General features: G+C 34.9%; 1 protein-coding gene across 3 annotated transcripts; it reads right to left on the reverse strand.

Annotated features, from left to right (window-relative positions):
• Window positions 1-316: 316 nt before the first annotated feature.
• LOC129262447 (solute carrier family 35 member F6-like) lies at window positions 317-19,129 on the reverse strand. Of its 3 annotated transcripts, none has more exons than XR_010293624.1 (13): window positions 18,810-19,021; window positions 16,197-16,297; window positions 15,688-15,755; window positions 15,028-15,086; window positions 14,325-14,466; window positions 10,002-10,061; window positions 8,335-8,410; window positions 7,483-7,577; window positions 6,520-6,564; window positions 4,986-5,169; window positions 3,913-4,038; window positions 2,074-3,020; window positions 317-1,628 (listed from the first exon to the last, which is right to left on the reverse strand). XR_010293624.1 is itself a non-coding variant. In XM_064099778.1 (13 exons), exons 3-13 carry the CDS (start codon window positions 16,204-16,206, stop codon window positions 2,788-2,790), a joined length of 1,098 nt encoding a protein of 365 aa, XP_063955848.1. In that variant the 5' UTR covers window positions 16,207-16,297; window positions 16,775-16,949; window positions 18,810-18,961; the 3' UTR covers window positions 2,026-2,787. The 3 variants fall into 3 exon arrangements, 2 of the variants coding, with proteins under 2 accessions (XP_063955848.1, XP_054756544.2); XM_064099778.1 differs by lacking the exon at window positions 317-1,628 and adding an exon at window positions 16,775-16,949 and having other exon boundaries at window positions 2,026-3,020; window positions 18,810-18,961; XM_054900569.2 differs by lacking the exon at window positions 317-1,628 and having other exon boundaries at window positions 2,026-3,020; window positions 18,810-19,129.
• Window positions 19,130-23,976: the final 4,847 nt, after the last annotated feature.

The raw sequence follows: 23,976 nt of genomic DNA on the forward strand, positions 1-23,976 counted from the left end.
CTGGACAACCAAAGGTTCCGAAAGCCTAAAGAAAACAAAGGTAGAGAGAGAGATAAGCATGTTTGAGGGATCAAGGAAGTTCCATATGCCTAGTGCATACCGCAAGGAAGGTCAGTTTTTAGTTAAAATTGTTTATATCGCCATTTCTAGGTTGTTTTGGAGAATACATTAGTTTTAATGATAAATGAACGTAATAGAGGAAGAAAATGTGGTAAATAACTATTTTTTTCTTCACCGCAAGCTTCAGTTGACATTTCACATGCAGTATTCTACAATGTTGTATCACTCTGGAGTGAAGGCTATATAAAGGAAACTTGTGTGTGATTTGTTATTTTATTCAGAACTTCATTCATATGCATAACATTTTGTTACAATGTACTATCAGTAATACAAAAAAAACATAAAAATCATAACAAAATATATACATTAATACATTCAAATTAGTTATAAATAGCATGATTTATATTCATCTGCAGTAATTCAGGTATTTGTAACTTTCATAAGACCAAAAATGACATTCTCTTTTCTAAAACAATGTAATGAATGCTTTTTTTAACTTACCACATATTGCAATGAATTTTGTTATAAAATTACAAAAAAATTAATCATATATTCAATTTCCTATTTCATGATGTTAATTATTTTGTCTCATTCATTTTATTGTCATATCTTCATGTAAATGTTGATATTTGAGACATTAAATTACAAGGTGAGACTGTAATGGGTTAACTTTCCAACTTTGGTATCGGCATGGTGTAACCGTCAGTCATAGTCCTGCCCTTTCATTAGGGGTTCCAGGGTGGGGGGGGGGGGGGTGGGCCAAAGATGTTTCAACGATAAAATTGACATGTACATGTAATTTACTCAGATATATGACTCCTCCTTTTTATTCATGAGGACTTTACCTTGTTCTATATGCACATACCTCGTTACGTTGCTACCAAGAAAATAAATGCTCCTGTGCTTTTGACACAAATTTGATTCAACTATTGCCAAATCAAATTAGCACCCGACATCACACCTATTTCAACTTGCCCGAAATTAACATTTTGTACTTCTTCAGATAAATCCTCTCTCCCGTCTGCATATTGCATATTGATCATAAAAGTTTATAGAAAATATAATATTCATTGATAGTTTCATGGCGTTGATCACATATTTTGGCAAGAAAAAAAAATCACATAAGCCACTCTTTCCCAAACTCAGCCTCCAAAGAATTTTTTGTGCATTCTATACAACCCCATTATATCATATACATGTACCTTATTACGTTGCTACCAAGAACTAAAACACTCCTATGCTTTTGATTTATTAAAATCTAAATCAGAAATAGAAAATATATTCATTGATAGTTTCATAGCATTGATCACAAAATTTGGCAAGAAAAACAAATCAGATCAGCTCCTCTTTCCCAAACTCAGCCTCCCAAGAATTTTGAAAGATCAATTTTTGTTTAAAGGAGAATGAAACCTTTGGAATAAGATAGCTTGTGTGAAAATAGAAAAACCAAAGAAACACATAAACGAAAGTTTGAGAAAAATCAGACAAACAATGAGAAAGTTATGAGCATTTGAATATTGCGATCACTAATGCTATGGAGATCCTCACATTGGCAATGCGACAAAGATGTGTGATGTCACTTGTGAACAACTCTCCCCATTACTTTAGTATATATTTCACTTAAACTGCCTCTTTTATCACATCTATCAGTAGATCATGTGTTCTTTCTATCAGAGGGCATGTAATACAGATTTTTAAAGAATACATCATGAAAAAAGTGTTTATATCACCATAAGAAAAAACAAAAAGACACATTTTAGGGGTATTTTACAGTCCATCAAAGGGAAAGTTGTTCACATGTGACATCACACATCCCTGTCGCATTGCCAATGGGAGGATCTCCATAGCATTAGTGATTGAAATATTCAAATGCTCATAACTTTCTCATTATTTGTCTGATTTTTCTCAAACTTTCTTTGTTCTTATTCTTTGATTTTTCTGTTCCGACAAAAGCCTACTTGTTCCAAATATTTCATTCCCTTTTTTAAAGCTCCATGTAATTTCAAAATAGATGTGTCCATTATCAAAATGTTCACTTATTTTTTCCTGAAATAACGAAATAATAATATAACCTTTTATTTACCCAGGCTAGTTACTTCGGTTAAGAAACTGTTCTACCAGCAGACCCTGCATAACATACATGTATGTTCCCTCTCAAATAAACAATAAGCACCAAGCTAGAAGGCAGAAGGTCAAATTTTTAAAAGTCTTTGGTATAACTCAACCAGGGGATTGAACACATGACCTTGAGTTCATGAGGCCGGCACGTAATCACTTGACCAACATGCTCAGTCTTCATCCCCTTCATTTCATTCTACTGAAAGAAATTTGATGTAACATTTTCAGGGTGAGGTTCCTACATTAATGATGTCTGACAGACATTGTATACATGTGCAATTAAAGTAAAGTCTGCATTAGTCAAATTTTCATGAATAGAATATTAACTTTAATTCAAACATTTATTGCAGGTAACTTTGCCATTCAATGGTAAATCGCATTTAATCCTTGATTTTGATTGGCTGTTGATCATCATTACCATGGTAGTTACCATTGGATGGCAAAGTTACCATGAGAGTAACTTTTATGCAAAGGGGCACAGATCTTGAAAGACATATCCTATAAGTATTCTTCTCTTCAAAATTAAATTTCTCCTGGTCAAAGAGATGCTACTTTTGTAACCGTACTTTACCCTGTGAGTAGAAATAGAAACAACAAATCTTCGCAATCCTATCTGTTTTTGTTAGAATTAATCAACGGTGAATGCTCATCATCATAGTCATCACCATAGTCTGGTATGGCCGCATCTTGGATGCTTCCGGTAACCTGAGAATCGGCGACCCTCTCTTCTCTCGGTGAGTCTGATGAACCATCGTCATGGAAACACTGACACGGCAGGAAGGACAAGTCGAAGAGGTTGTTGTAGAGCGCAGTCCCGATCAGAAGAAACATGAATCCATCAACTGTGGAGAGAGAGAGAGAGACATGGCAAACGATCATGAATTAACAAATCTACACACCTCTAGATTAAAGATAAAAAATACCAGTAGTGGTAACGACCTCAAAATGAGTTCGAAAAGAATTCAATAAAATTACCACCCAAGTGTTTATATGTATAAATAGAAAATATGTGCCAAATGGCTCAGGAAGAAAATGCGAAATTGCTGAGAAATTAGCAAAATATGCACAGAATTCCATCAAATGTCAGGTATTTTTCCAAGCAATATTAATACACAATCCCACATATGCCATTCTGTGTTATTGATCATCAGAATTATCAGTTTTCAGCCAAGATTTCATGATATCAAAAAGATAAGTTTACACTAATGTACCAGATGTAGATCAATGATAACATTGTGACCTTGATTTAAAAGACTCTCATGAAATAATAGCTTGTTGCAATTAGTTTCTTTTACCTTTAATAGTAGAAAAGAAGGACACATGGACTTTGATTTTCCCCATCACCCCCCATGTGAAAAGGCTTGTAGGCAATACATTTTTATTGGTTTCAATGAAAAATGTACTTTTAGAGTTAACAGAAGTTTCAGAAATCGGAAAGATATTATCTTAAATCAATTGTTTGGCATCAAATTTAATTCACACTTTCATCTTTATTTTAACTTTATTTTCATATATTTTTTCTAGACACCACATGAAAAAAACCCAGCAATTTGTGAAAGTAATGAAAATACTTTGTTATTAACTTGAGGAGCAAAATATATGATCAATTGATCACTTAAAATGAAGGCATATCTCAACAACTTATTCAAGCATTCGACAGTACAATACAAACATTGAAAATCTGCATACAACATGCATCGAATGATCATTTTAGACAGTTCGAAACATACTTACTTTTAAGAATTCCATACGTAACATCAAAAGGTTCGCCAAACGAGGGATCAAATGCATAGTATATAACAAGACCCACTATCCACACAACAATGGTCCTACAAGCATCTATTAAGGTTCGGTGGACAGCTGTGTTAAAGAATAAGCAGAACAAATTTATTGTTCAGAAGTTGGCACAACTTTGAGAAGTTGGGCAATTCCATCCCAGAAAAATTCGCCATTTTCATGACTTTTTCAATCTGCTGGCCAAACAAATTAAGAAAGACAACTTGTATTGGGAAATACAAGTACTTGTAGGTAGCCTTGTACAAAAAAGACAAGCAACAAAAACATTTTTGTTTATGAATGAATTAGAGGTGAAAATGTTGCATGTCATATGGGACATCTCTGCATCCAGTATGACACGCAACATTTTCTCCTCTGATTTACCCTTAAACAACAAATTTTTGTTGGTTGTCATGTTTTCACAAGTTTACCCACTAGTACTTTATAATTACCACAAAACAAAGTTTTATTGTTCGAACATTCAGCCAAGTGACCTGAAACTGTTGTCTAAATTTCCAATATGACACCATGGAATTGCCCAGTTTCATAAGAGTAAAAGATGCTAATTCTATGGTAGAGGGGTATATATATATGATTGTTTAAAATATGTAAATTATCAATACAGCATGTTTTATTCGTACAAGATGGTATTTAGTATGTGGAAAATAGAGCCTGGTCATCTGAACCCCTCTCACACTCTCACAGCAGTTTGGGGGATGCAGGAAGGATCAGCCCAAACCCCGACCCCCCACCCCCATCTAGGGCATTTTTAAGCAACTGTTTTGTCCAACACTTAGGAACTGCATGCCCAGATGTAAATGAGTAATGTGTGTTCATCATTTACATTGGTGTCAATGTAATTTAACAGCATATTTTCTACAATATCTTTCCACAGAACGATAATTTCTTCCCCAAATTTTGCCTGAACGTGCAACATACAAAGTGTGTTTCAGAAACAACAATAACTCAAATTTGACTGATGTGTCACTTGCTTTCTTTTGCCAGAGTTGGGCAGTGCATGTTATCATTACCTGTTAGTGATTTTGTAACAGAAAGTCCAAAGTAGTTGTATCCTGAAATGGAAAGAAGATAAAGTAGACAGAAAGCCAGCAGCCTCGGACTGTTGCCAATTTGAAGCATAGCATCTATGCTGTCCTCGTAACGACCCGTGTATGCATTCTCATCAGGGATGAAGTATAATATAGGAAGAACAATCTGCAAAGAACAAGATAGAGTTTTTGTGATTCGATCCGAAAAGTTTGAATTGAACTTGATGCCAAGGCATTGAATGAAGATTATCTTCCCTATTTTTTAATCTTCTGTTTACTTTAAAATACATTTTGCAATTCATCGGCTCTCTTGTAAACCTAGAAGCCTATTAAATTTTTTTTTTCAGGAACAGGATTTGTTACAGATAGAGTAAAAAAAATATATGTTCATCATCATTGTGCCAATCAATGTCTCAAAAGTCTTGTGCATTACTTTACAAGCAGCTTTGTGAAGCACCCCCTCTCACCACCCTTGCTTGAGTCAATTGCTTCAGCTGTGAGAACCCAGCACTGACCACACTACAAATCGGACGCATCTGAGAATGAAGCAACAATGGTACGCCAGGCTTCGCGATCTGACATGAGAGTTGGTAAATTATGTAACAAATTACTTGTATCCTTACATATGTAATCAACAAAATTTAAAGGTCTCCGTCCTCTCGTTTTGTCGAGAGAGGTGCAACAAACGTACATCAGAAGTGACTTCCTTTTCACTGCGGAAACAGTGACCAGCAAGTCTCATACTACGTTTAATTACCGTGGTGGAGATATGTGGAAGATCTCCATAAATTTCATTTTTTGTTTTGTGATCTCTCCAACGAATATTTTGTACCCTCATTAAAAGTCGAGTATATGTGCCATCAAGTCTATCTTTTAAAGGACTTCTTGATTGTCCATGTTTCTATATACCATACAAAAGGATACTTTCTACACGTGCCCTAAACAGGAAGAGTTTTATCAACAGAGAAATATTTGATTCCCAAATCAAATGCAGCTTATTCCATGCAATAGCTTAACATGATCTGCATATCCACTTCTTTAAGCTTGGCCCTTTCCCTTGTCAGTATTGGCCCAGCATTTGTAGTAAAGGCCCGGTCCCACTGCACTTACGGATGCAAAGCGGATGTCAAACGTAAACGAATCTTGCCATCCGTTGGAAAATGCTATGCATCCATTGTGTACTCATTGCATACGTGCTTAATATGCTCTATATCCATCGAGCATCCGTCCACTGTGATTTCATCGTTCGCCCATTTTGTCCACTGTCTGGAGCGGATGAAAACGGATGGAGCCACCCCAAAATTTTGCTTATAAATATGTTGTGTCCATCGGCCAGTGGGACCGGGCCTCAAGTTACAACCATCATACAATCCCTGATACTACAGTCACACCAAGGAAACTGAATCCAAATTGACCGACGATATACCACTGATATTAACGTAATAGCTTTGGTCGGTCTCGAGTTGGATCATTTGGTGTGACCGGACCATAATGGTCTGTTAAAATGAACACTTACCAATCCCAAGATGAAGAATCCAAATATGCCCTCCATTCCTACCACCTGGAAAATAAACAAAATATTACTTTATTGACATGTTGTTTGTTTTGTGTTCTTCATCAAACCATCCTTTCATTCTGTCATTCTATCATGCTATTAATTCATGCCTCATTATCTCAACTACTGTTTCCATCTCCGTTCATAAGCTCACTATCATCATGTTTCCACCCCTGACCAGTTGTGTAAATATTGACCATGCTGTATTACCTCCACATACACAAAAGTTTGAGTGACATCATCAAGTTATATTGAAATGAAACCTTAGCCTGCAAGCACAGACTCATATTTGACACTTTCACCAACAGCAGGTCTAGAGTAAAGACTAGACGCCAAAGACTCTGTCTGTGCTTGGGTAGAGCCAGCCACACGGTACATAGTGAATGTAGTCTCACTACTTCAGACTCTGGATTATGGACTATGCGAATTGCGAAATCAAAGGGTCTGTGCGTGCAGACTAATGAAACCTATGGCAATAAATTTCATTGGCCCTTAGATCACTTGTGTGCTACATAAACATATCATAAAAATGACCATATGATTGTGATTTTTTCTGCATGGTCAGCCCCCCCCCCCCACTTTGAAAACCGTTCCGCGGCCCCTGCACATGACTATACTCTCATGATTGTATCACCATATTTCATATTGTGTTAACATAACGTATTTGTTACTATCTACACAATCAATTTTGAAGCAAGACAAACCTTAACTATAATTTTTTATGTGTTATAAGATTAGCCTCTACTGTGATAAATAAATAATATAAAATAATAAATAGACATCTGTAAGAAATAAAAAAGGCCATTTTGATGAACTTGAAGGAGCACTATATCCTCGTCTGTCCCCCATAAACCAAATCTCCTTAACCTGAGAAACAACCAAAAAAGACATTTCTTAACATTTTTCTAGAGACACATTTCATACCTGTAGTGGAGGATAAGCTCTCTTTTTAAGAAAGATTTCTTCAATAATCATCTGAACAGCATTCATCACTTGACCTCCTAATATTAACAAGATTCCTGGAATATAAAATAACAGTAAAAAAATGTCATGAAACTGGGCTTTATAGCATGCCCCTGCTAAATAAACATAATTAAATAATATAAGATTTTTATAGCGCATGTATTCACCTTGCTAGGTGCTCAAGGCGCTCCTATATTACCCCGGCTAAGCTAGTCTACCGATTCTGGTGCGCACAGCTTTTTGAGGAATTACTTGCTGTCGGTACCCATTTACCTCACCTGGGTCGAGTGCAGCACAATGCGGATAAATTTCTTGCTGGAGTAAAACATGCCATGGCTAGGATTCGAACCCACGACCCTCTGTTGGAAAGGCGAGAGTCAGAACCACTAGATCACGACGAACCCACACTAAAGCGCTAAACATTCTTTGCTTTTAGATGTTAGAGCTACGAGCTCCTAAATCGCATCTTTCTGGAGATGGTGATGATGAAATTTATAAAGTAGTCCAAAATAGACAGAATCACATCTGATTAAAATATGACTGCAACAGATCATACAATGCATATATGCACACAAATACATACAATACATTTTTCATAATTCAGGTTTACAAACCTCTATCTTTACTAAACTGCAAAAGCCCTATGCTAAAACCATCATATACATACACGTACATACATGACTTTCAGATTGGTATTTTCAAACTGCAACATATTTGTTTACACCATGTTTCAAGAACCTTTTTTTATCTTAATTTGCTAACCACTTTAATCAAATACTGAATACATGCTTCTATTCTACTGTATTTACTTACCTAAGACAGTTTGACCTACTTCTGAAGTTCCTTCCTCTGCAAATATTGTTGACATGCCAACTAACACTAGTCCAAACTAAATGAAAAAAAAAACAAAAAAACTAATGATTCAAAATAGGGGATGAAATACATAGAAAATATGTATAGGATTCTGACGAAACAATATCATGAATTAAATAAATTTGTTTACAATCTCTCCTCCAGAAGAGAAATATATCACCTAATTATCAAGCTTGCCTTCACCTTTCATGAGAAATGTGATACATAGAAAATTACCAATTAGTGCTGGGCCATATTTCAATATCAAAATTATGCAATATTGAAAAAATATTTAATATTCAATAATGGTATTAGGATAACTGCAGTAACATGATATGAACAAAATATTTTTGGTTATGAAAAGTTAACCACAATTCAATGACCAGAATGATGTTCTGTATTGCTTAACCCCAACTTAGAACTTTGTATTAAGTTTGTACCCAAATACCTCCTTTTCTGGCACAAGCTCCGATGAAAGCCTTACTTTCATTTCCCCCTTCCCTACTCTCACAGAATTGCAGCTCATAATGAATTTTCAGACTCTCCGATATATCGTGTTATCAGCGATATTTTGCTGGCGATTATTGAGTAACAATGAAATCTAAATATCGGCCAGCACTGTTACCTGGTACCCATCAAATAGAAATAAAATTTTACAATAGACATTTCAATTATGTGGCCTTCATTCTGAAGTCCACTTTATTTTTAATAGGCCATTGTCTTACTCTGCTAAAGTTATGGGAAGCTGAACACTGTTTACCCCATGCTTTAATGGTGAAGAATGTTATTTATTCTTGACAAAAAGTTATGAATAATTCAAGTTTCAAATGAGCTGATAAATTGAATAAATCGAACCAGTAGAGTTCAAGATTTGTGTCACAATTTGCTATCCATATTTAAACCATATTCTGTTCTAACAAGTCTATATATTCTAACTCTTTATACTCTCTTCATTTTTTTTTTTTTTCTTTTCAGGTTCTGCATTTGTGAACTTGAAACTGGATCAAAGTTCTTGCATTTCAGGGCATAATTTTAATTTTTATGATTGAATAGTTCATGTTGCTATGTAAGGGTTTTATGATGTTACATCTTGGCTATACACTTGAATGGATATCTTTTTGTCATATTCCTCATTCTTTGGTTCCTTTAAATGAAGGAAAGTTAAATTGCTTTAACTTTCTACTTTTAAGGGGGAGGTATGTCATGTACTTGTGCAATTTTTGTTAGCGCAAGAGGGCGCTCTGCGTAATAAAAGGAGATCCAAGGTAATCTTATGATTTATTGTCTTTATTTCCCTGTTTTCTTTTATATTGTTGATGGAGTAATTGTGATATAGTCATATCAGGAAGGGCATTTTCTGAAGCTCCCCCCTGATATGACATAATTAAATCAAACCAGAATTCAGAATAAAGGCCTACGTATCTTTCTGCTGTCCTTTATAGCACTAAGTATAGAATGCTACACATTTACCCTGCCAAGATAGAATATTGTATTTAAACAAAATGGTGCAATTTCTTACTTCTTTTTCTTAAATTTGTTTGTACTGATAACATACCCTTTTTATATCCGAATCTAACTTGGAGGGAGTTACTCTGCTCATAAATCACTCTTTCCTCTCCAATACTCACCACTGTAACACTCATTCCTGTCCAGTGAAACCACTTTAGCTGTCTTTTCAAGAAGATTTTCTGAAAGTTGAGAACAAAATTATGGATTATTGCAAACAAAAGAATAGAGATGGAATTACTATTTAACCCTTGAACCCCCAACATGAATCACTGACTATTAAAGGCTAATTTAAAGTTCTAAAAAAGCTAAGGAACATCATTGTGTAAAGAGTCGATGGGATATAATTGTTATGATGTGAATTCATAATTAACATAGAATTAAATGCAGAGACACAGAAATCATGGGTGCAGTTGCAATGAAATTTAATGTAACTCTCCCAGAATATACTGCGTAGCTTACATGTTGGTACAAGCCTCTTCGCAGATGTTGATTTATATTGCTTAGCTTAGATCAGGGATTCTCAAATGGTGGCGCACCGAGCCTTGCAGAGTGGCGCTTGGGAGCCGGTATAAAAAATAAATAAGATATGGAAAAATGGGGGTGCAAAAAATGTATCTACCAATAGGCCTAACCTGGAAATGAGGATTTGGTGATCATTTTATTACGAAAACAAACGGTTTCTGTGCCACACAAGTGATTTGAAAGCCCCGGTCATAGGATTGCTATTTCTACGGCGAGTAATTTTGCATTTCCAGAGTATATGTTTTGGTTTAGCTTTAAACATAAAATAATATGATATTCAAAGAAAATAGATAATGAATTTGAGACATATCAACAAGCATAAACTTTATTTCCGAAGCCGATTAAAATCAAAAGTTGTAAAAGTGAAATATGCTCCGATGTATTGTCTCTACCGTGATTGCCTGCATGCACTCTTGCTTAATATGAACTGAATGAAAGATACTGCACGTGAGTTGTAGAGAGGGGGGCAGTTTGGGGCGTTAGTGCAGTGCAACGCCTGATTTTTCAGCCCTTGCAAAATTAGGGAAATTATGGCATACAGATGGGGGTGGGGCTTGGGGGCTTCGCAAATGTTTCACAGCCGAGAAAAAAAGGAGAAAAAAGAAAATAAGGAAAGGGTAAGAGTGGAACGCTGTTTGATTTTCTACAGATTTCATACATTTTCATTTTCATACAGATGGGGGTGGGGCTTGGGGGCTTCGCAAATGTTTCACAGCCAAGAAAAAAAGGAGAAAAAGAAAATAAGGAAAGGGTAAGAGTGGAACGCTGTTTGATTTTCTTAATATTATGTCAAAATCTATCCAAAATATAGGTTTTGATATTGAAAAGCTCAACATTTTTTATCGCTCGCTGCGCTCGCTCGCATATTTTAAGAAATTTTGCTCCAGCCGCCATATCTGGCCCCCTCAATTTTTTACTCATTACGCCACTTGCTTCAGCCACTAGATCTGGTGCAGAACAGTCTGAACTAGTGGTATCACTCACTGTAAAAAGTATCTGTATTTTTACAACAAATGCTGTCAGCAGAGTTTCCATGATTGTGTGCAAAATTACAGAAGTGTTGTTTATTTTTTTCCTAGAAATATTCAAGAGAGAGAAACAATATACATTGGTCAGGACTAACACATTTCATCTGTTTTAACTATTGGCCTATTCTATAAAAACTCTGATTTTGTTATTTTTTCTTTCTTATTCATGGAAAAATTAACATCAATACAGTAAAAAGAAAATACACACATTTTATGGCGACTCTGCTGACATCAATTTTGCTGTAAGAATACAGATTTCTTTTGTCTACAATGCTGGTAGGCCAATATTGTGAAAACGTCACAAATCATTTTTCTTTTAATCAATTGTGTAGATTGTTGGCATTTGTATTTCTTCTATTGATATCAATTAGAGCCCATATTCCAAAGCTTCGGGGGCTCTGCCCCCTGGACCCCTTCCGCAATATTTCGCTTGTTTGCGTAATGGATAGTGGAGCATTATAGATTCTCAACAAGAAATGTGGAGCTTCAAAGAAAGTAATTGAGAATGGCTGGCTTAGATATATCTGAATGAGGCCTTAGTCCTAAAAGGGGAGCAAACTGTTTGTCGTCTTTCATTCACTGTGTCATAAATAGCTAGTCTTAAACAAGTGGAATGCCTCTGGCCGTCTCACCTGCATCACGCGATTCAATATAGCAGCAGTGCTGATTTTGAAAACTACTATAACTCGCACAAGATGTTCAGTGATACTTGGTTACTCTTATTTCCACGTTTTATGAACTAGACCAATACACTTATAGAGATATGATGGCAATTCAACAAATACCCCCAACATGGCCAAAGTTCTTTGACCTTACATGACCTTTGACCTTGATCATGTGACCTGAAACTTGCACAGGATGTTCAGTAATACTTGATTACTATTATGTCCAGGTTTCATGAATCAGATCCATAAACTTTCAAAGTTATGATGGTAATTCAACAGATACCCCCAATTCGGCCAAAGTTCATTGACCCTAAATGACCTTTGACCTTGGTCATGTGATGTGAAACTCATGCAGGATGTTCAGTGATACTTGATTAACCTTATGTATAAGTTTCATGAACTAGGTCCATATATTTTCTAAGTTATGATGACATTTCAAAAACTTAACCTTAGGTTAAGATTTTGATGTTGATTCCCCCAACATGGTCTAAGTTCATTGACCCTAAATGACCTTTGACCTTGGTCATGTGACATGAAACTCAGGCAGGATGTTCAGTAATACTTGATTAACCTTATGGCCAAGTTTCATGAACTAGGTCCATATACTTTCTAAGTTATGCTGTCATTTCAAAAACTTAACCTCAGGTTAAGATTTGGTGTTGACGCCGCCGTCGCCGTCGGAAAAGCGGCGCCTATAGTCTCACTCTGCTATGCAGGTGAGACAAAAATGCCTTTTTTGAGATAACTATCAATAATATAGAGCATAAATTAGCCAACAATTTTTCTTGTATAAAGAAACAAATTGATTTGAGGGAAAGCACTGTTAACCTACTCAGTAACACAATTATTGTGGTAGAAATATATTGTGTTGTGAATAAGCATGTCATTAACATTTCAATGGGCCTGAATCACAAGACTAAACTGCTCAGAATGTTGCATTATGGGTTAGCAACCTGACCAGATATAGGTGTTTAGGGGCTTGAGATGGTTACCGGTTTGTATCTGCTTTAAAAGATCAAAATAAACGATTAAAACAAAACCTTGCTGAATCAGTCCAGTTACTGATGGAACTTCATTCTCTAGATCATAATAATAATAAATTTAATAAGCATTTATACTGTATCATCTTTCTAGAAATCATCTATTCAAAGGCGCATTGTTATTATCATTACGCCAGCTTTAGCTCAAGCAGCCTTCCAGCAGTCAGTGCATTTCAAGGAATTAATCCTGCTGGGTACCCATCCACCTCACCTGGGTTGAGTGCAGCACAATGTGGGTAAATTTCTTGCTGAAGGAAAACACATCATGGCTAGGAATCGAACCCAAGTCCCTGTGATTGAGAGACGGGAGTCGTAACCACTAGACCACGATGCCCCCGCAATGGGAGAAAAAAGTTAACAGGTAACTCCATCCATGAAATCCTCCTTAGTCCATGATCCACCATGATCCACCCATGTCAAATATCTTTGGACCACAGACATCTGTTCTACTTACAGGAGGCAATACATCATGCATCATTGATTGATCCGATTAACCTCAACTATGGAAAGCCAGCAACGTCAACAGATAAAATGCATATTTGCTCAAAATGATTTCTACATCTATCTTTTTCTTTTGACAATTGAGTATGCAAAGGACATTGTGCAAATTTCCTTCAGGAAAAATTATGACATTGGGCGGTGCTGCACCAGCCCGAGTTTGCTCAATCTCAAGATTTTAGCCCGATCGGCCCTCTTCGCGATTAATCTTGAGATTCCAGAAACCCTGTCTCCACCAGCGCAAGAACAGCAATTTGTGCTCGAGCGAGGCATCGATGCATTATGGTGTGACGCAGTGAATAAATAATCCTGAGTGAGTCTGCACCTGTGAATTAGCGGGATAATTTGTAAAATAGCACGCTATTTTGCAAATAATCCCAAGTTGACTTGGGATTGCAATTTGAGATTAATCCAGCGACTAGCGCAATATTTGCCTCTCCATTACAAATAATCTCAAAATTTTTCAGATCGGGATAATTTACCAGATCAGAAATAGCGCGCTAATTTGAAAACTCGGGCTGGTGCAGACGGCCCTATTGATGGATTTCCATTTAGTTGAAAATGATCGGATCAATCACAACTCTTTGTAAGGTGGGGCCCTGGTCCCAAAACTTGCTTTGACTGAGGCGATTATTCCACTTTATACAGAACGTCCACTTATGCGGATTTGACAATATTCTCAAACTTACCGAGAGTATTCCAGTGAAGATGATGATGGAACCTCGGAGCATTTGCCACACCGATGCCGAGACGTAGAGGAGACCTATACCAGCTAGTGTCGTCCCAAGAAGGTCACAGAGGGTCGGTAAAACGATGATGGGTTGAAAGATTCTGCATAACAAAAATGTGATTATATACAACTGGTTATTATTATGTATGGTAACACCTGAAAGCTTCTTTTGATACAGGTGTATCAAACAAGGGAAACCAAAGATTCACATGAGATGAGATATTTATTAAATACGTTGTGATCAAACTAAATTATATCATTACAAAGTAGGCATTCAAAGATATCTAGATCAACTCAGCCCTAGTAAATTTACTTAAGTTTGAAAAAGTCTAGATTTGATAAACTATACATTCTAATTAATGTGGATACCATGCCAAAAATTATTTTTTATTTATTTTCAGGGGCTACAATTACTTTTCATTTTCACAACCTGTTGCCAAAATGTTGAATTGTTAGGCACCCTGATCATTCCTTGGATATATGCACATTTTAAAAATTATTATTATTATTAAATCTGTTACAATGGATATGATTTAACACTGCATTGAAAAGGGATTATCAGGGGCCTTTTTTAATTTCCAGTGCTTTTTTTTATAGCATTTTGGCGGGGGTCAAAATTGCCTTGAGCCCCCATTTATTTTTTGTACCTGGTGGGTACCTACCTTGGTTGTTTCAGCATGACACCAGCAGGTGGTGCATCTTGAAAATGGGTCTCCCTGAGCTGAAAAAAATAGAGATAGAATCATACGAATCATATATTAAAAGCACTACTTTTAAATCTAAGTTTGATATAGGGGACTGCTACCTACAAGCAGCAGTCCTCTCCATACCCAATCTGTTATATAAACTACCTATTGTACATTATGAACTGGTTGTTTACTTGAATTATATTTGTTTGTTGGATGGATATGGAAACAAATGAAATGAATGAAATATGCTATGTCATCTTCACAAATGAGTTCCTTTTTATCAAAATAACCAGTGACAAACAAATTTCTATAATTTCACAGCCTGCCCCTTCTCCCCTTCCTCGCCTTGCCCCTCTCCTCTCTTCACCTCTTGTCTTCTATTTCTTTTCATCTCTTCATTCCATCTTCTTTTATCCTTTTTTTTTTTTTTTTTTTTGTGTGTGATCAATTATGAGTTATAAAATTGCAAAATATGAAAATCAGAGTATCCATAATAGTACCTTAATCGTCATAATGTCATTAAAGTTATCAGTATTGCCAATATCTATAGACTACAGAGCAGCAGAAATACTTTCATATTTTCTTACAAAGTACCAAAAAAATTTAACTTTGCTCTCACTTAAGTTACTGTACCTGTCTTCTAAATGCTTCTCTTTCGTGACGTCTGGCAATCAGCAATCCCAACAAGCACAAGCTTTCCCCTGGGGAGACAGAAATGAATGAAAATAATGAATACAATGTCTTTTCATTTACGTAAATATTTTGCATGCAAGCTATAATTTCAACAGACTTTAATTCAGTATTTGATATTATTATACACTTGATAAATATTCATGGCTGAAAAGGATATTGATACTGAGTTGGCAGATGAACATGATGATATGAACAGGCTAAGTATATTGTGGGAGAGAAACAAAAGAAATCTATATAAAGGTAGAGCAAAACCAAAGAAAGAAAAGATGGGGAGAGTGAAAGTGGGGGGGAGTTGTCAAAATTTTCCTGTACAAAATGATGCCCCCCCCCCTGGAAAATTCTGATTCCACCCCTGGATGGGTAAATATTGATTATCTACAATATATTACCATTTTTATATTGCATGAAACTATAAATCTTTGATAAAATAAACAGTCATGTATATTCACCCATGAACATGATGATGGTTTGAAACCAGGGATGATCAAATTCATGCTCTGTTGCAGTCTTTGTTCCATTCGGCCCTTGGGGAATGGCTACTCCCTTCACACTACACAAATGAAAAACAATGATATAAAATGGATGAAGACATGAAGAAGTGGCTTCCTATTAAGTGATTGTTATTTTAAAAACTAATGAATTGTCATATTCCCAACATACTGTATGAAGATGAAACAATATAGACCCCAGAAATCTGTTTTGAACATTTTAATTTTTTTGTTTTGTTCCTCTAGAAGAAGTCCAGCCATGCCAGAAGAATTCACAGATGAAACAGAAACTGATGCTATTGATCTAGCATTAGATCTACGTTACATTGAGTTCCAATCCTTAGAAAATGTAATTAATAGCATAATTATTGAATTCATTTTTAGGAGGAAGGTTAAATTTGATAAGTAGACCTACTCCAACCAAAAAAAAGAAGAAAAAACGAAACAGCATTTCTACTAAAAAGCATTACCCTGATATATTCTTTATTAGCATTATTAATAATAAAAATATATTATCACAAACATTGCTCAAAACTTACCTCAAAGTTTCCTAAATAGTGTGCTGGAAATGCATGTATGCATACTGGTCCCTATACTGTGTGGGCTAGTGGCTTGAAATAGGTATTTTAAAGTCTTTTTTATGCTGACCTAGGACTGTGTGTGACTCTGAGAGGAGCCGTGGAAACATGTGACATCAACAAATTATCACCTTGCCTGTCAGAAAATGTAACGATGTCGCTAAATGTAACTACATGGTTCACTTAAATTCAAAATATATTTAAAGAACAGTTGGGGCCAACTCACGTATTGACTTTTGGGGCACATTTCTATACTACAGCAGTAACAGCACACATCTAGTGCCAGTGCCTACCCTAAATTTGAATAAATTAACATTTTCAATGGAATGGAATCTTGATTGATTGATTGATTCATTTATTTCCACACTTCATAAAAAGAACAATACAGAGTAAAGATGGTATTACAAAATACAGTACAATATATTCCGATGCATAAAGAGAACATACACTACACAAAACAATATACCAAAATATGAACAATACTTAAATCAGACAAGAAGAGAAACAGTATATGTAAATGTGGGGGATCATTTAAAAAGTTAAAAACTTATAACATAATCCCAATTTTGTCAATAAAAGTTTGAGTTTTGCAGAGAAAGACTAGAAGAAAAAAAAAAAAGAAAAAAAAAATGTAATTGAGGTAACTTAGTCTAGGAAATTAAAGTTTTTGTAGAAGAAATGTTTTAAGTTTATATTTAAATACATTAAGGGATAGAGAACTTTTGACATTTTCAGGGAGACTGTCCCAGAATACAGGACCATTATGAATGATTGACTTTCGGGATAATGATAATTTCCCACATGATACACGGTAATCAGATTTTCTTCTAGTATCATAATTGTGAATATCAGAATTTTCTTAAGTAATTTCTTATAGTATAAATACATAAAGATACCAAGATTGTAACTATATAATTTATACACAGGCAATATTTTAAACTTAAGAAATCTTCAATTGGATCACTTGTTCATGCTTATTTCATCAGAAGAGCAACTACAGTGGGCTACGCTTCAGGAAAGAAGGGCACAACAGCGAGCTAGCATGGTCTACTGCATCATCAACAAGATTATTGTCTGACGAGTACGATAATATGCCAACGGCAGTCTGTACTTTAATATAGGAAGAAGAAGAAGAACAGGAAAAATATTTTGACAACACGTGCATGACATTGTGATTGTCACAGGGATTGTCAGTGACAATTATACCGGATTCCCATTATTCATATCACCATCATCATTCGCAGTACTCTCATGAGCTACTACCAGTGGTTGAACCTTCATCACTCACACATGCATGCGACTGTTAGATATACTAACCTCGCACAATTGATTTGACTATGGATTTTGACATTTTCATTCATCCGCAAAAGCCCATGAAAGATTTGCATGTGTCGCGTGCATCATGTGCATTTGATATTCCTTCGCACGCGAGAAGTGGGACCCATGACTCATGAGTGAACCTTCATATGACATAGTTTTTTTTATTGTTTTTTTTTAAATCTTTTTACTTTTTAATCAAAGACTAATTAAAACAGTTGTACTACAGATCTAATTACAAATTTGTATATTTTAGAACAGAAGTGGAGTAACTAAGGTCTATGAATATGATCAGTTTTGTTGTTGACAGACTAAGTAATCATCATCATGTTATTTAAGGGCTCTGCAATGCAGCCTATATCTCAAATTTTGAATGACGGAATATATAATTTATATATTCCGCCATTCAAAATTCGAGATAAAGGCTGCATTGCAGAGCCCTTTAAATAATATGATGAAGATTATAGATGATGATGATGATGATGATTACTTAGTCTGTCAACAACAAAACTTATCATATTCATAGACCTTAGTTACTCCACTTCTGTTCTAAGACTAAGAGTAAGACTACCGGTACTCGGTAGTACTATAGTATAGTATATTACAAGAAGTAAGAGTCTTTAGAAATGATTTTAAAAATTAGTTGAAAGAGCATCGAGATCGAGCATTCATTACTCACTGACAGTCATTCTGGGCTTTCTTGCTAAGAGTATTGATGCTTCCTGTAACAAGCATTCCTACAGCTAGTAGAATCTGGTAGCACGACAGTCCCATCTTAGATCTCGACTTCCTCTACCAGCCGACATTGACAGTACACCTACAGCTGAGCTTAATTTCGCTAGCGACACGCCACAAAAGTCATCGGGACAGTTCCCGGCAGCAGCGATCCGAGCGCTCGCTATTGTAACCCGAGCGCGAATCGTCCAAGAAATCTCGCAGTCACATGATCATGAGATCTCTGATCACATGACAATGATGAGTACAGTCCATTGTTTAACTGATCACGCCCCGCCCGTTTCTAGTTGAGTTAACCCGATAGAGATATATATCTCTATGGTTGCCCCACCCCCTTTTATGAAGAAGGTAAACAAAAAACGCAAAACAAAATCGACAAATGAATGGAAAAGTTGAAGATGAATTGGTAAAATAGATAAATATAGAAAAAAAGAAGGAAGAACAAAAAAGAGAAAGGCAAAGAAAGAAGGAAGTAAAAAGAAAGTCAAACAAGTCTGTTTTTACCAATCTTCATACAATGAGTTTTATGAATTTTGTTATCATGGTAGTAAAGAGTTCAAGCTTCGAAGTTTTTATATGCATAAAATGATAAAGAAAATAACATGATTAATACGTAGTTTCTACTATCCCGATTCGCGCTGATTGAAACCATTTTCTAAATCATGAAGTAATTATAGTGATCTTATCAGATCTTGAGGTCAATTGTGACAATGGCGATTGTAAAAGAAATTTTGGACAGCTAAAAAATCTTCATGATCACTTACGAAAGGCCAATCGTAACAGATCGAACAGTGGAAATCGGGTATGTATGCATTCTTTCAAAAAATTAAATAAGCAAAACATATTTTGCTCATGCTTTTTCTATCTTCAAAAATCTGAATTATTAAGTAACCGTACTGAAAATTTTTGTCAATCAAGAGCTTAGGATAAATAAAATTTTATACTTTCATCTTTTAAATGATTTAGAAAACCCCAACTGAACCTAAAAAACATCAATGTCTATGTCCCCTCCCATTTATCTACCCCCTCCCCCTTTCTTTACTTTCTCCCTCTCCTTTCTTCCCCTCTCACTTTATCTTTCTCTCCTCACATCTCACCAGGCCTCTTCCCTCTCTCTGTATCCCCAAAGTAAAAATGACAGTAAATTAAAGTATCTTTTTAAAACTGAAGCATGACAAAATTTAATCAAATTATCACAAAAGCATCAAAATATTGCACACTGACAAATGAACAGTAATAGTTAGTTAAAGAGCACACAACAAATGATAGCACAGTCGATTGTGTTCAGTACATGGTAACCCACCCCCCCCCCCCCTAAAAAAGAAAAAGAAAGGGGAACCCCATTACTTGGTAGATAAAGAACATTACCCCCCTTTCCTTAATTATTATGACAATATTCAAACAAACATCTTACCAACAGACATTAGTCAAAGTGTATGTTCAATCTGACTTAAATAAACCTGAACGTAATACAGGTACTACCAATTTCATTAATTGGTGAATACCAATATAATAAGAACCAATATGAATGGGGAATTTCAAGACTTACATTTATTATTAAAACACACAAAATGATAAAACGTGATTTTCAGCGTATGATTTAGGAGCATTTAACCTGTTTGCACCAATAATCCTTTTTCACATACTTGAGTAGCTACCCAAATTCAAAGGCATTTTGTTGGGCTACATGTAAAGGAAACCTAAAAAATATAATATTTTGGTTGCGGCACAATATTAGCACTACAATCCACTGAAAATTAGACATCGCTATTTCTTGTTTCAAACCGTCTATATTATTGGCCGGATTTACTTGAAACAATAATCATTCAGTTTCTGCTACAATGCCAATTGAATTATCGGAAGGGTTGGGTTGCTGTATGAAGTTAAATTGTCTTTAACATTCTTGTGAAATTGAACTTTTTCAATAAAAAATAAATAAATGAAATACATTACAACAATCTTTAATAAAACAAAACATTATACCTCACACACACTTTACGTCTAAACTCACAAAAATTATACCAAATATATCAACTATAGCTTTGTAAACTGCATATGTCACATCTATAATCTCTAACAGTCACATTTTATATATTTTTTTTCCAATGAGTTCAAATGTTAATATGAAACAGACATTTATCTTCCAAAGAAGTCCACCTTGATATACATATACAATTTTATTTAAAGCAGAAAAGTGAGAGAATCATTCATCAATAAGGCAAAAATCCATGAAATTAAACAAAAAGGTTATGAATTCTTGATGTTTAATTTTGTGGTGTAAAATGCGAGCAGCTCCCCCATTAGTTATTTGATATAATCTATAAAGTGACACTTTTTAATGGTTCATGATGAGATGTTAACTGATTTCATATGATCCATGATATAATAGGAGAATAACTTCCATGTGATGTCACACACGTTAATTTGATATTTAAAAAAACCTTTTACTCTGTTTAATATTCTTCAATTTTCATCAAACCATTGGTAATGTGCTCCTACCATGTTTTTCTGCTTTTGAGAAAAAACAAACATGACATCAAGGTTGACTTCTTATATTGTTCTACCCAAGACACTATAGTAACATCAATAGACAAATTTAAATTCAACTTAAAGGAGAATGAAACTCTTGGAGCAAGTTAGCTTTTGTGAAAGCAGAAAAATCAAAGAATAAGATCAACAAAAGTTTGAGTAAAATAGGACTAGCAATAGAAGAGTTATGAGCATTTGAATGTCGAGATCACTAATGCTGAACAACTCTCCCCTTTTGGACACTGAAAATATACCCCAAAACATCTCTTTTTGCTCATTCTAATCATATGACAAACGATTCAATGATATAATGTTGTGAAACCTCTGTACTTGTCCTCTCATAAAGAGAACACCTCACCTTGTGATAGACTCTGTATAAAGTGAGAATATAAGTGAAATAAGTACTAAAGTAATGAGGGAGTTGTACGTGTGTGACATCACAGATCTTGGATGCATTGCCAATGGGAGGATCTACATGGCATTAGTGATCGCGACATTCAAATGCTCATAACTTTCTTATTATTCATTCAATCTTCCTCAAACTTTCAACAATATGTTTCTTTGATTTTTCTCTTTGATTTGGATTCAGCTGGTTTCAAGGGTTTCATTCTACTTTAATGTGTCAAGAAACATACCAATGGCTAAAATTCCACTGTACAGTGCGTCCCAGAAAAAACGAAACCGAGATTAAGCGATGATTTATCATAGCTTAATCACAAATAGAATAGTCAAATGACCTACCAATGTAAAGCTTAGAATCTCCCCTTTCATCTGATATTACGTAGATTATTCCCCATTCACGCATGAGTGAGCAAAAACAATTTGAAGAAAGGATACCAAAAACTCATTTGGCGGGGGGTATCTGAATTTCAAAAGAAAATCACATGCCTAACCAGTTCAATATCTGCTCTTTTATTTGATACCTTAATCACAAAAAATGGTCAAGAAGTAAAAAAGTTATGTTCCCTCGAAACAATGCTTGTATTTCCATAATTTCAATAAATAAACGTGTTTTCACCGGTTTCCCACAGAAGCTATCGCATGGTTAAAAAAAAACTTAATGCATGGCTGATCGTCAACAAAACGGAGTGTCAAGTGAGTTTGAACGCTAGCCTAACGCTAATTTAATGAAATTATTGAAATTCAAGCCTTACATGTATTTCAAATAACCAGAACTTTGTTATTTCTTGACCATTTTCTGTAATTGAGATATCAAATTAAAGAGCAGATATTGAACTTTTTTAAAATGTGGTTTTCTTTTTGAAACCCAGATACAGCCCACCAAATGACTTTTTGGTATCCCCTTTTCATATTGTTTTTGCTCACTCATGCGTGAATGAGAACTAATCCAAGTAATTTCAGATGAAAGAGGAGATTCTAAGCTTTACAATGGTAGGTCATTTGTCTATTGTATTTGTGATTAAGTTATGATATATCATCGATAAATCTCGGTTTCGTTTTTTGTGGGACGCACTGTATAGTGTATTCTACCCCTAGTTTGTATACATGAAGATTTTGTGCAAAATAGACATTAATAACAAGTCATGCATCAAGGTTGACTTCTTGTAATGCTCTACCCAAGACACTATAAAGTAACATCAATAGATAAATTCAAATTCATCTTTATGTGTTGAGAAACATACCAATGGCTAAAAATTCCATTGTATAGTATTGTATAGTGTAATATACCCCTAGTTTGTATACATGAAGATTTTGTGCAAAATAGACATTAATAACAAGTCAAGGTGATCACAAACACTGTCTCGTATAGTCAATAAATCACATTTAAAAGGCACAATTGAAAGCATCAATAATACTACATGTATGATAGAGCATCAACATTAAAAGCAAAAAAATGAAATATTGTTGAATGATAATTGAAAAATAACTTTTGTCCGGATATTATGTACATGTAAACTACATTCAATGAGCACAAAGAATGTGAAATTTGCATGAGACCTTATAAAAATAGTACATATACCATATTGTCATTCATGAGAATAATTAAAATGAAGACAAATCAAGTGTTATTTTCAACAAAATATGAGTACTTATGTAGACAGATTATGTGCACAGAGAGACATGTACGTATACAAGTCACATCAAACCATGTCCCTTTTGCTCTAAATTAAATGTTTGCTTCATTGGTATTTAATCTTTTTGTGAACCAGATTTGATCAAATGATACTCCCCTATTTTAGAAATTTACAACACAATCAGTATAGGTCTATATTGTAATTTTTCCGGCTAAAAAAGGGTAGTTTAATATCCAACTCATCTACTTTCCCATATTTTTTAAGCCTCATATTTAAGTAAATACATGTAATAAAGTTGATTATCCCATTTTGTTCACACCACTTCAGTCATCAATTTTGTAATATGACAATCTTTAAAAAAAAAAAAAAATTCCACAGAAGATAAAAAAAAAAAAAAAAAAAAAAAATCACTTTTTTTTCTTCTAAACAACATCAAAGAGTCAGACCAGCTGTCCCTTCTAGTTTTGTTGTTTTGCTTTCATGATAAATGGACACTATGGATCCTCATTTGACCATCACAATCGTTTTATCTAATGTCTTGATTTT

This window comes from Lytechinus pictus, chromosome 5 (genome assembly GCF_037042905.1).
Source record: "Lytechinus pictus isolate F3 Inbred chromosome 5, Lp3.0, whole genome shotgun sequence".
Classification (NCBI taxonomy): domain Eukaryota; kingdom Metazoa; phylum Echinodermata; class Echinoidea; order Temnopleuroida; family Toxopneustidae; genus Lytechinus; species Lytechinus pictus.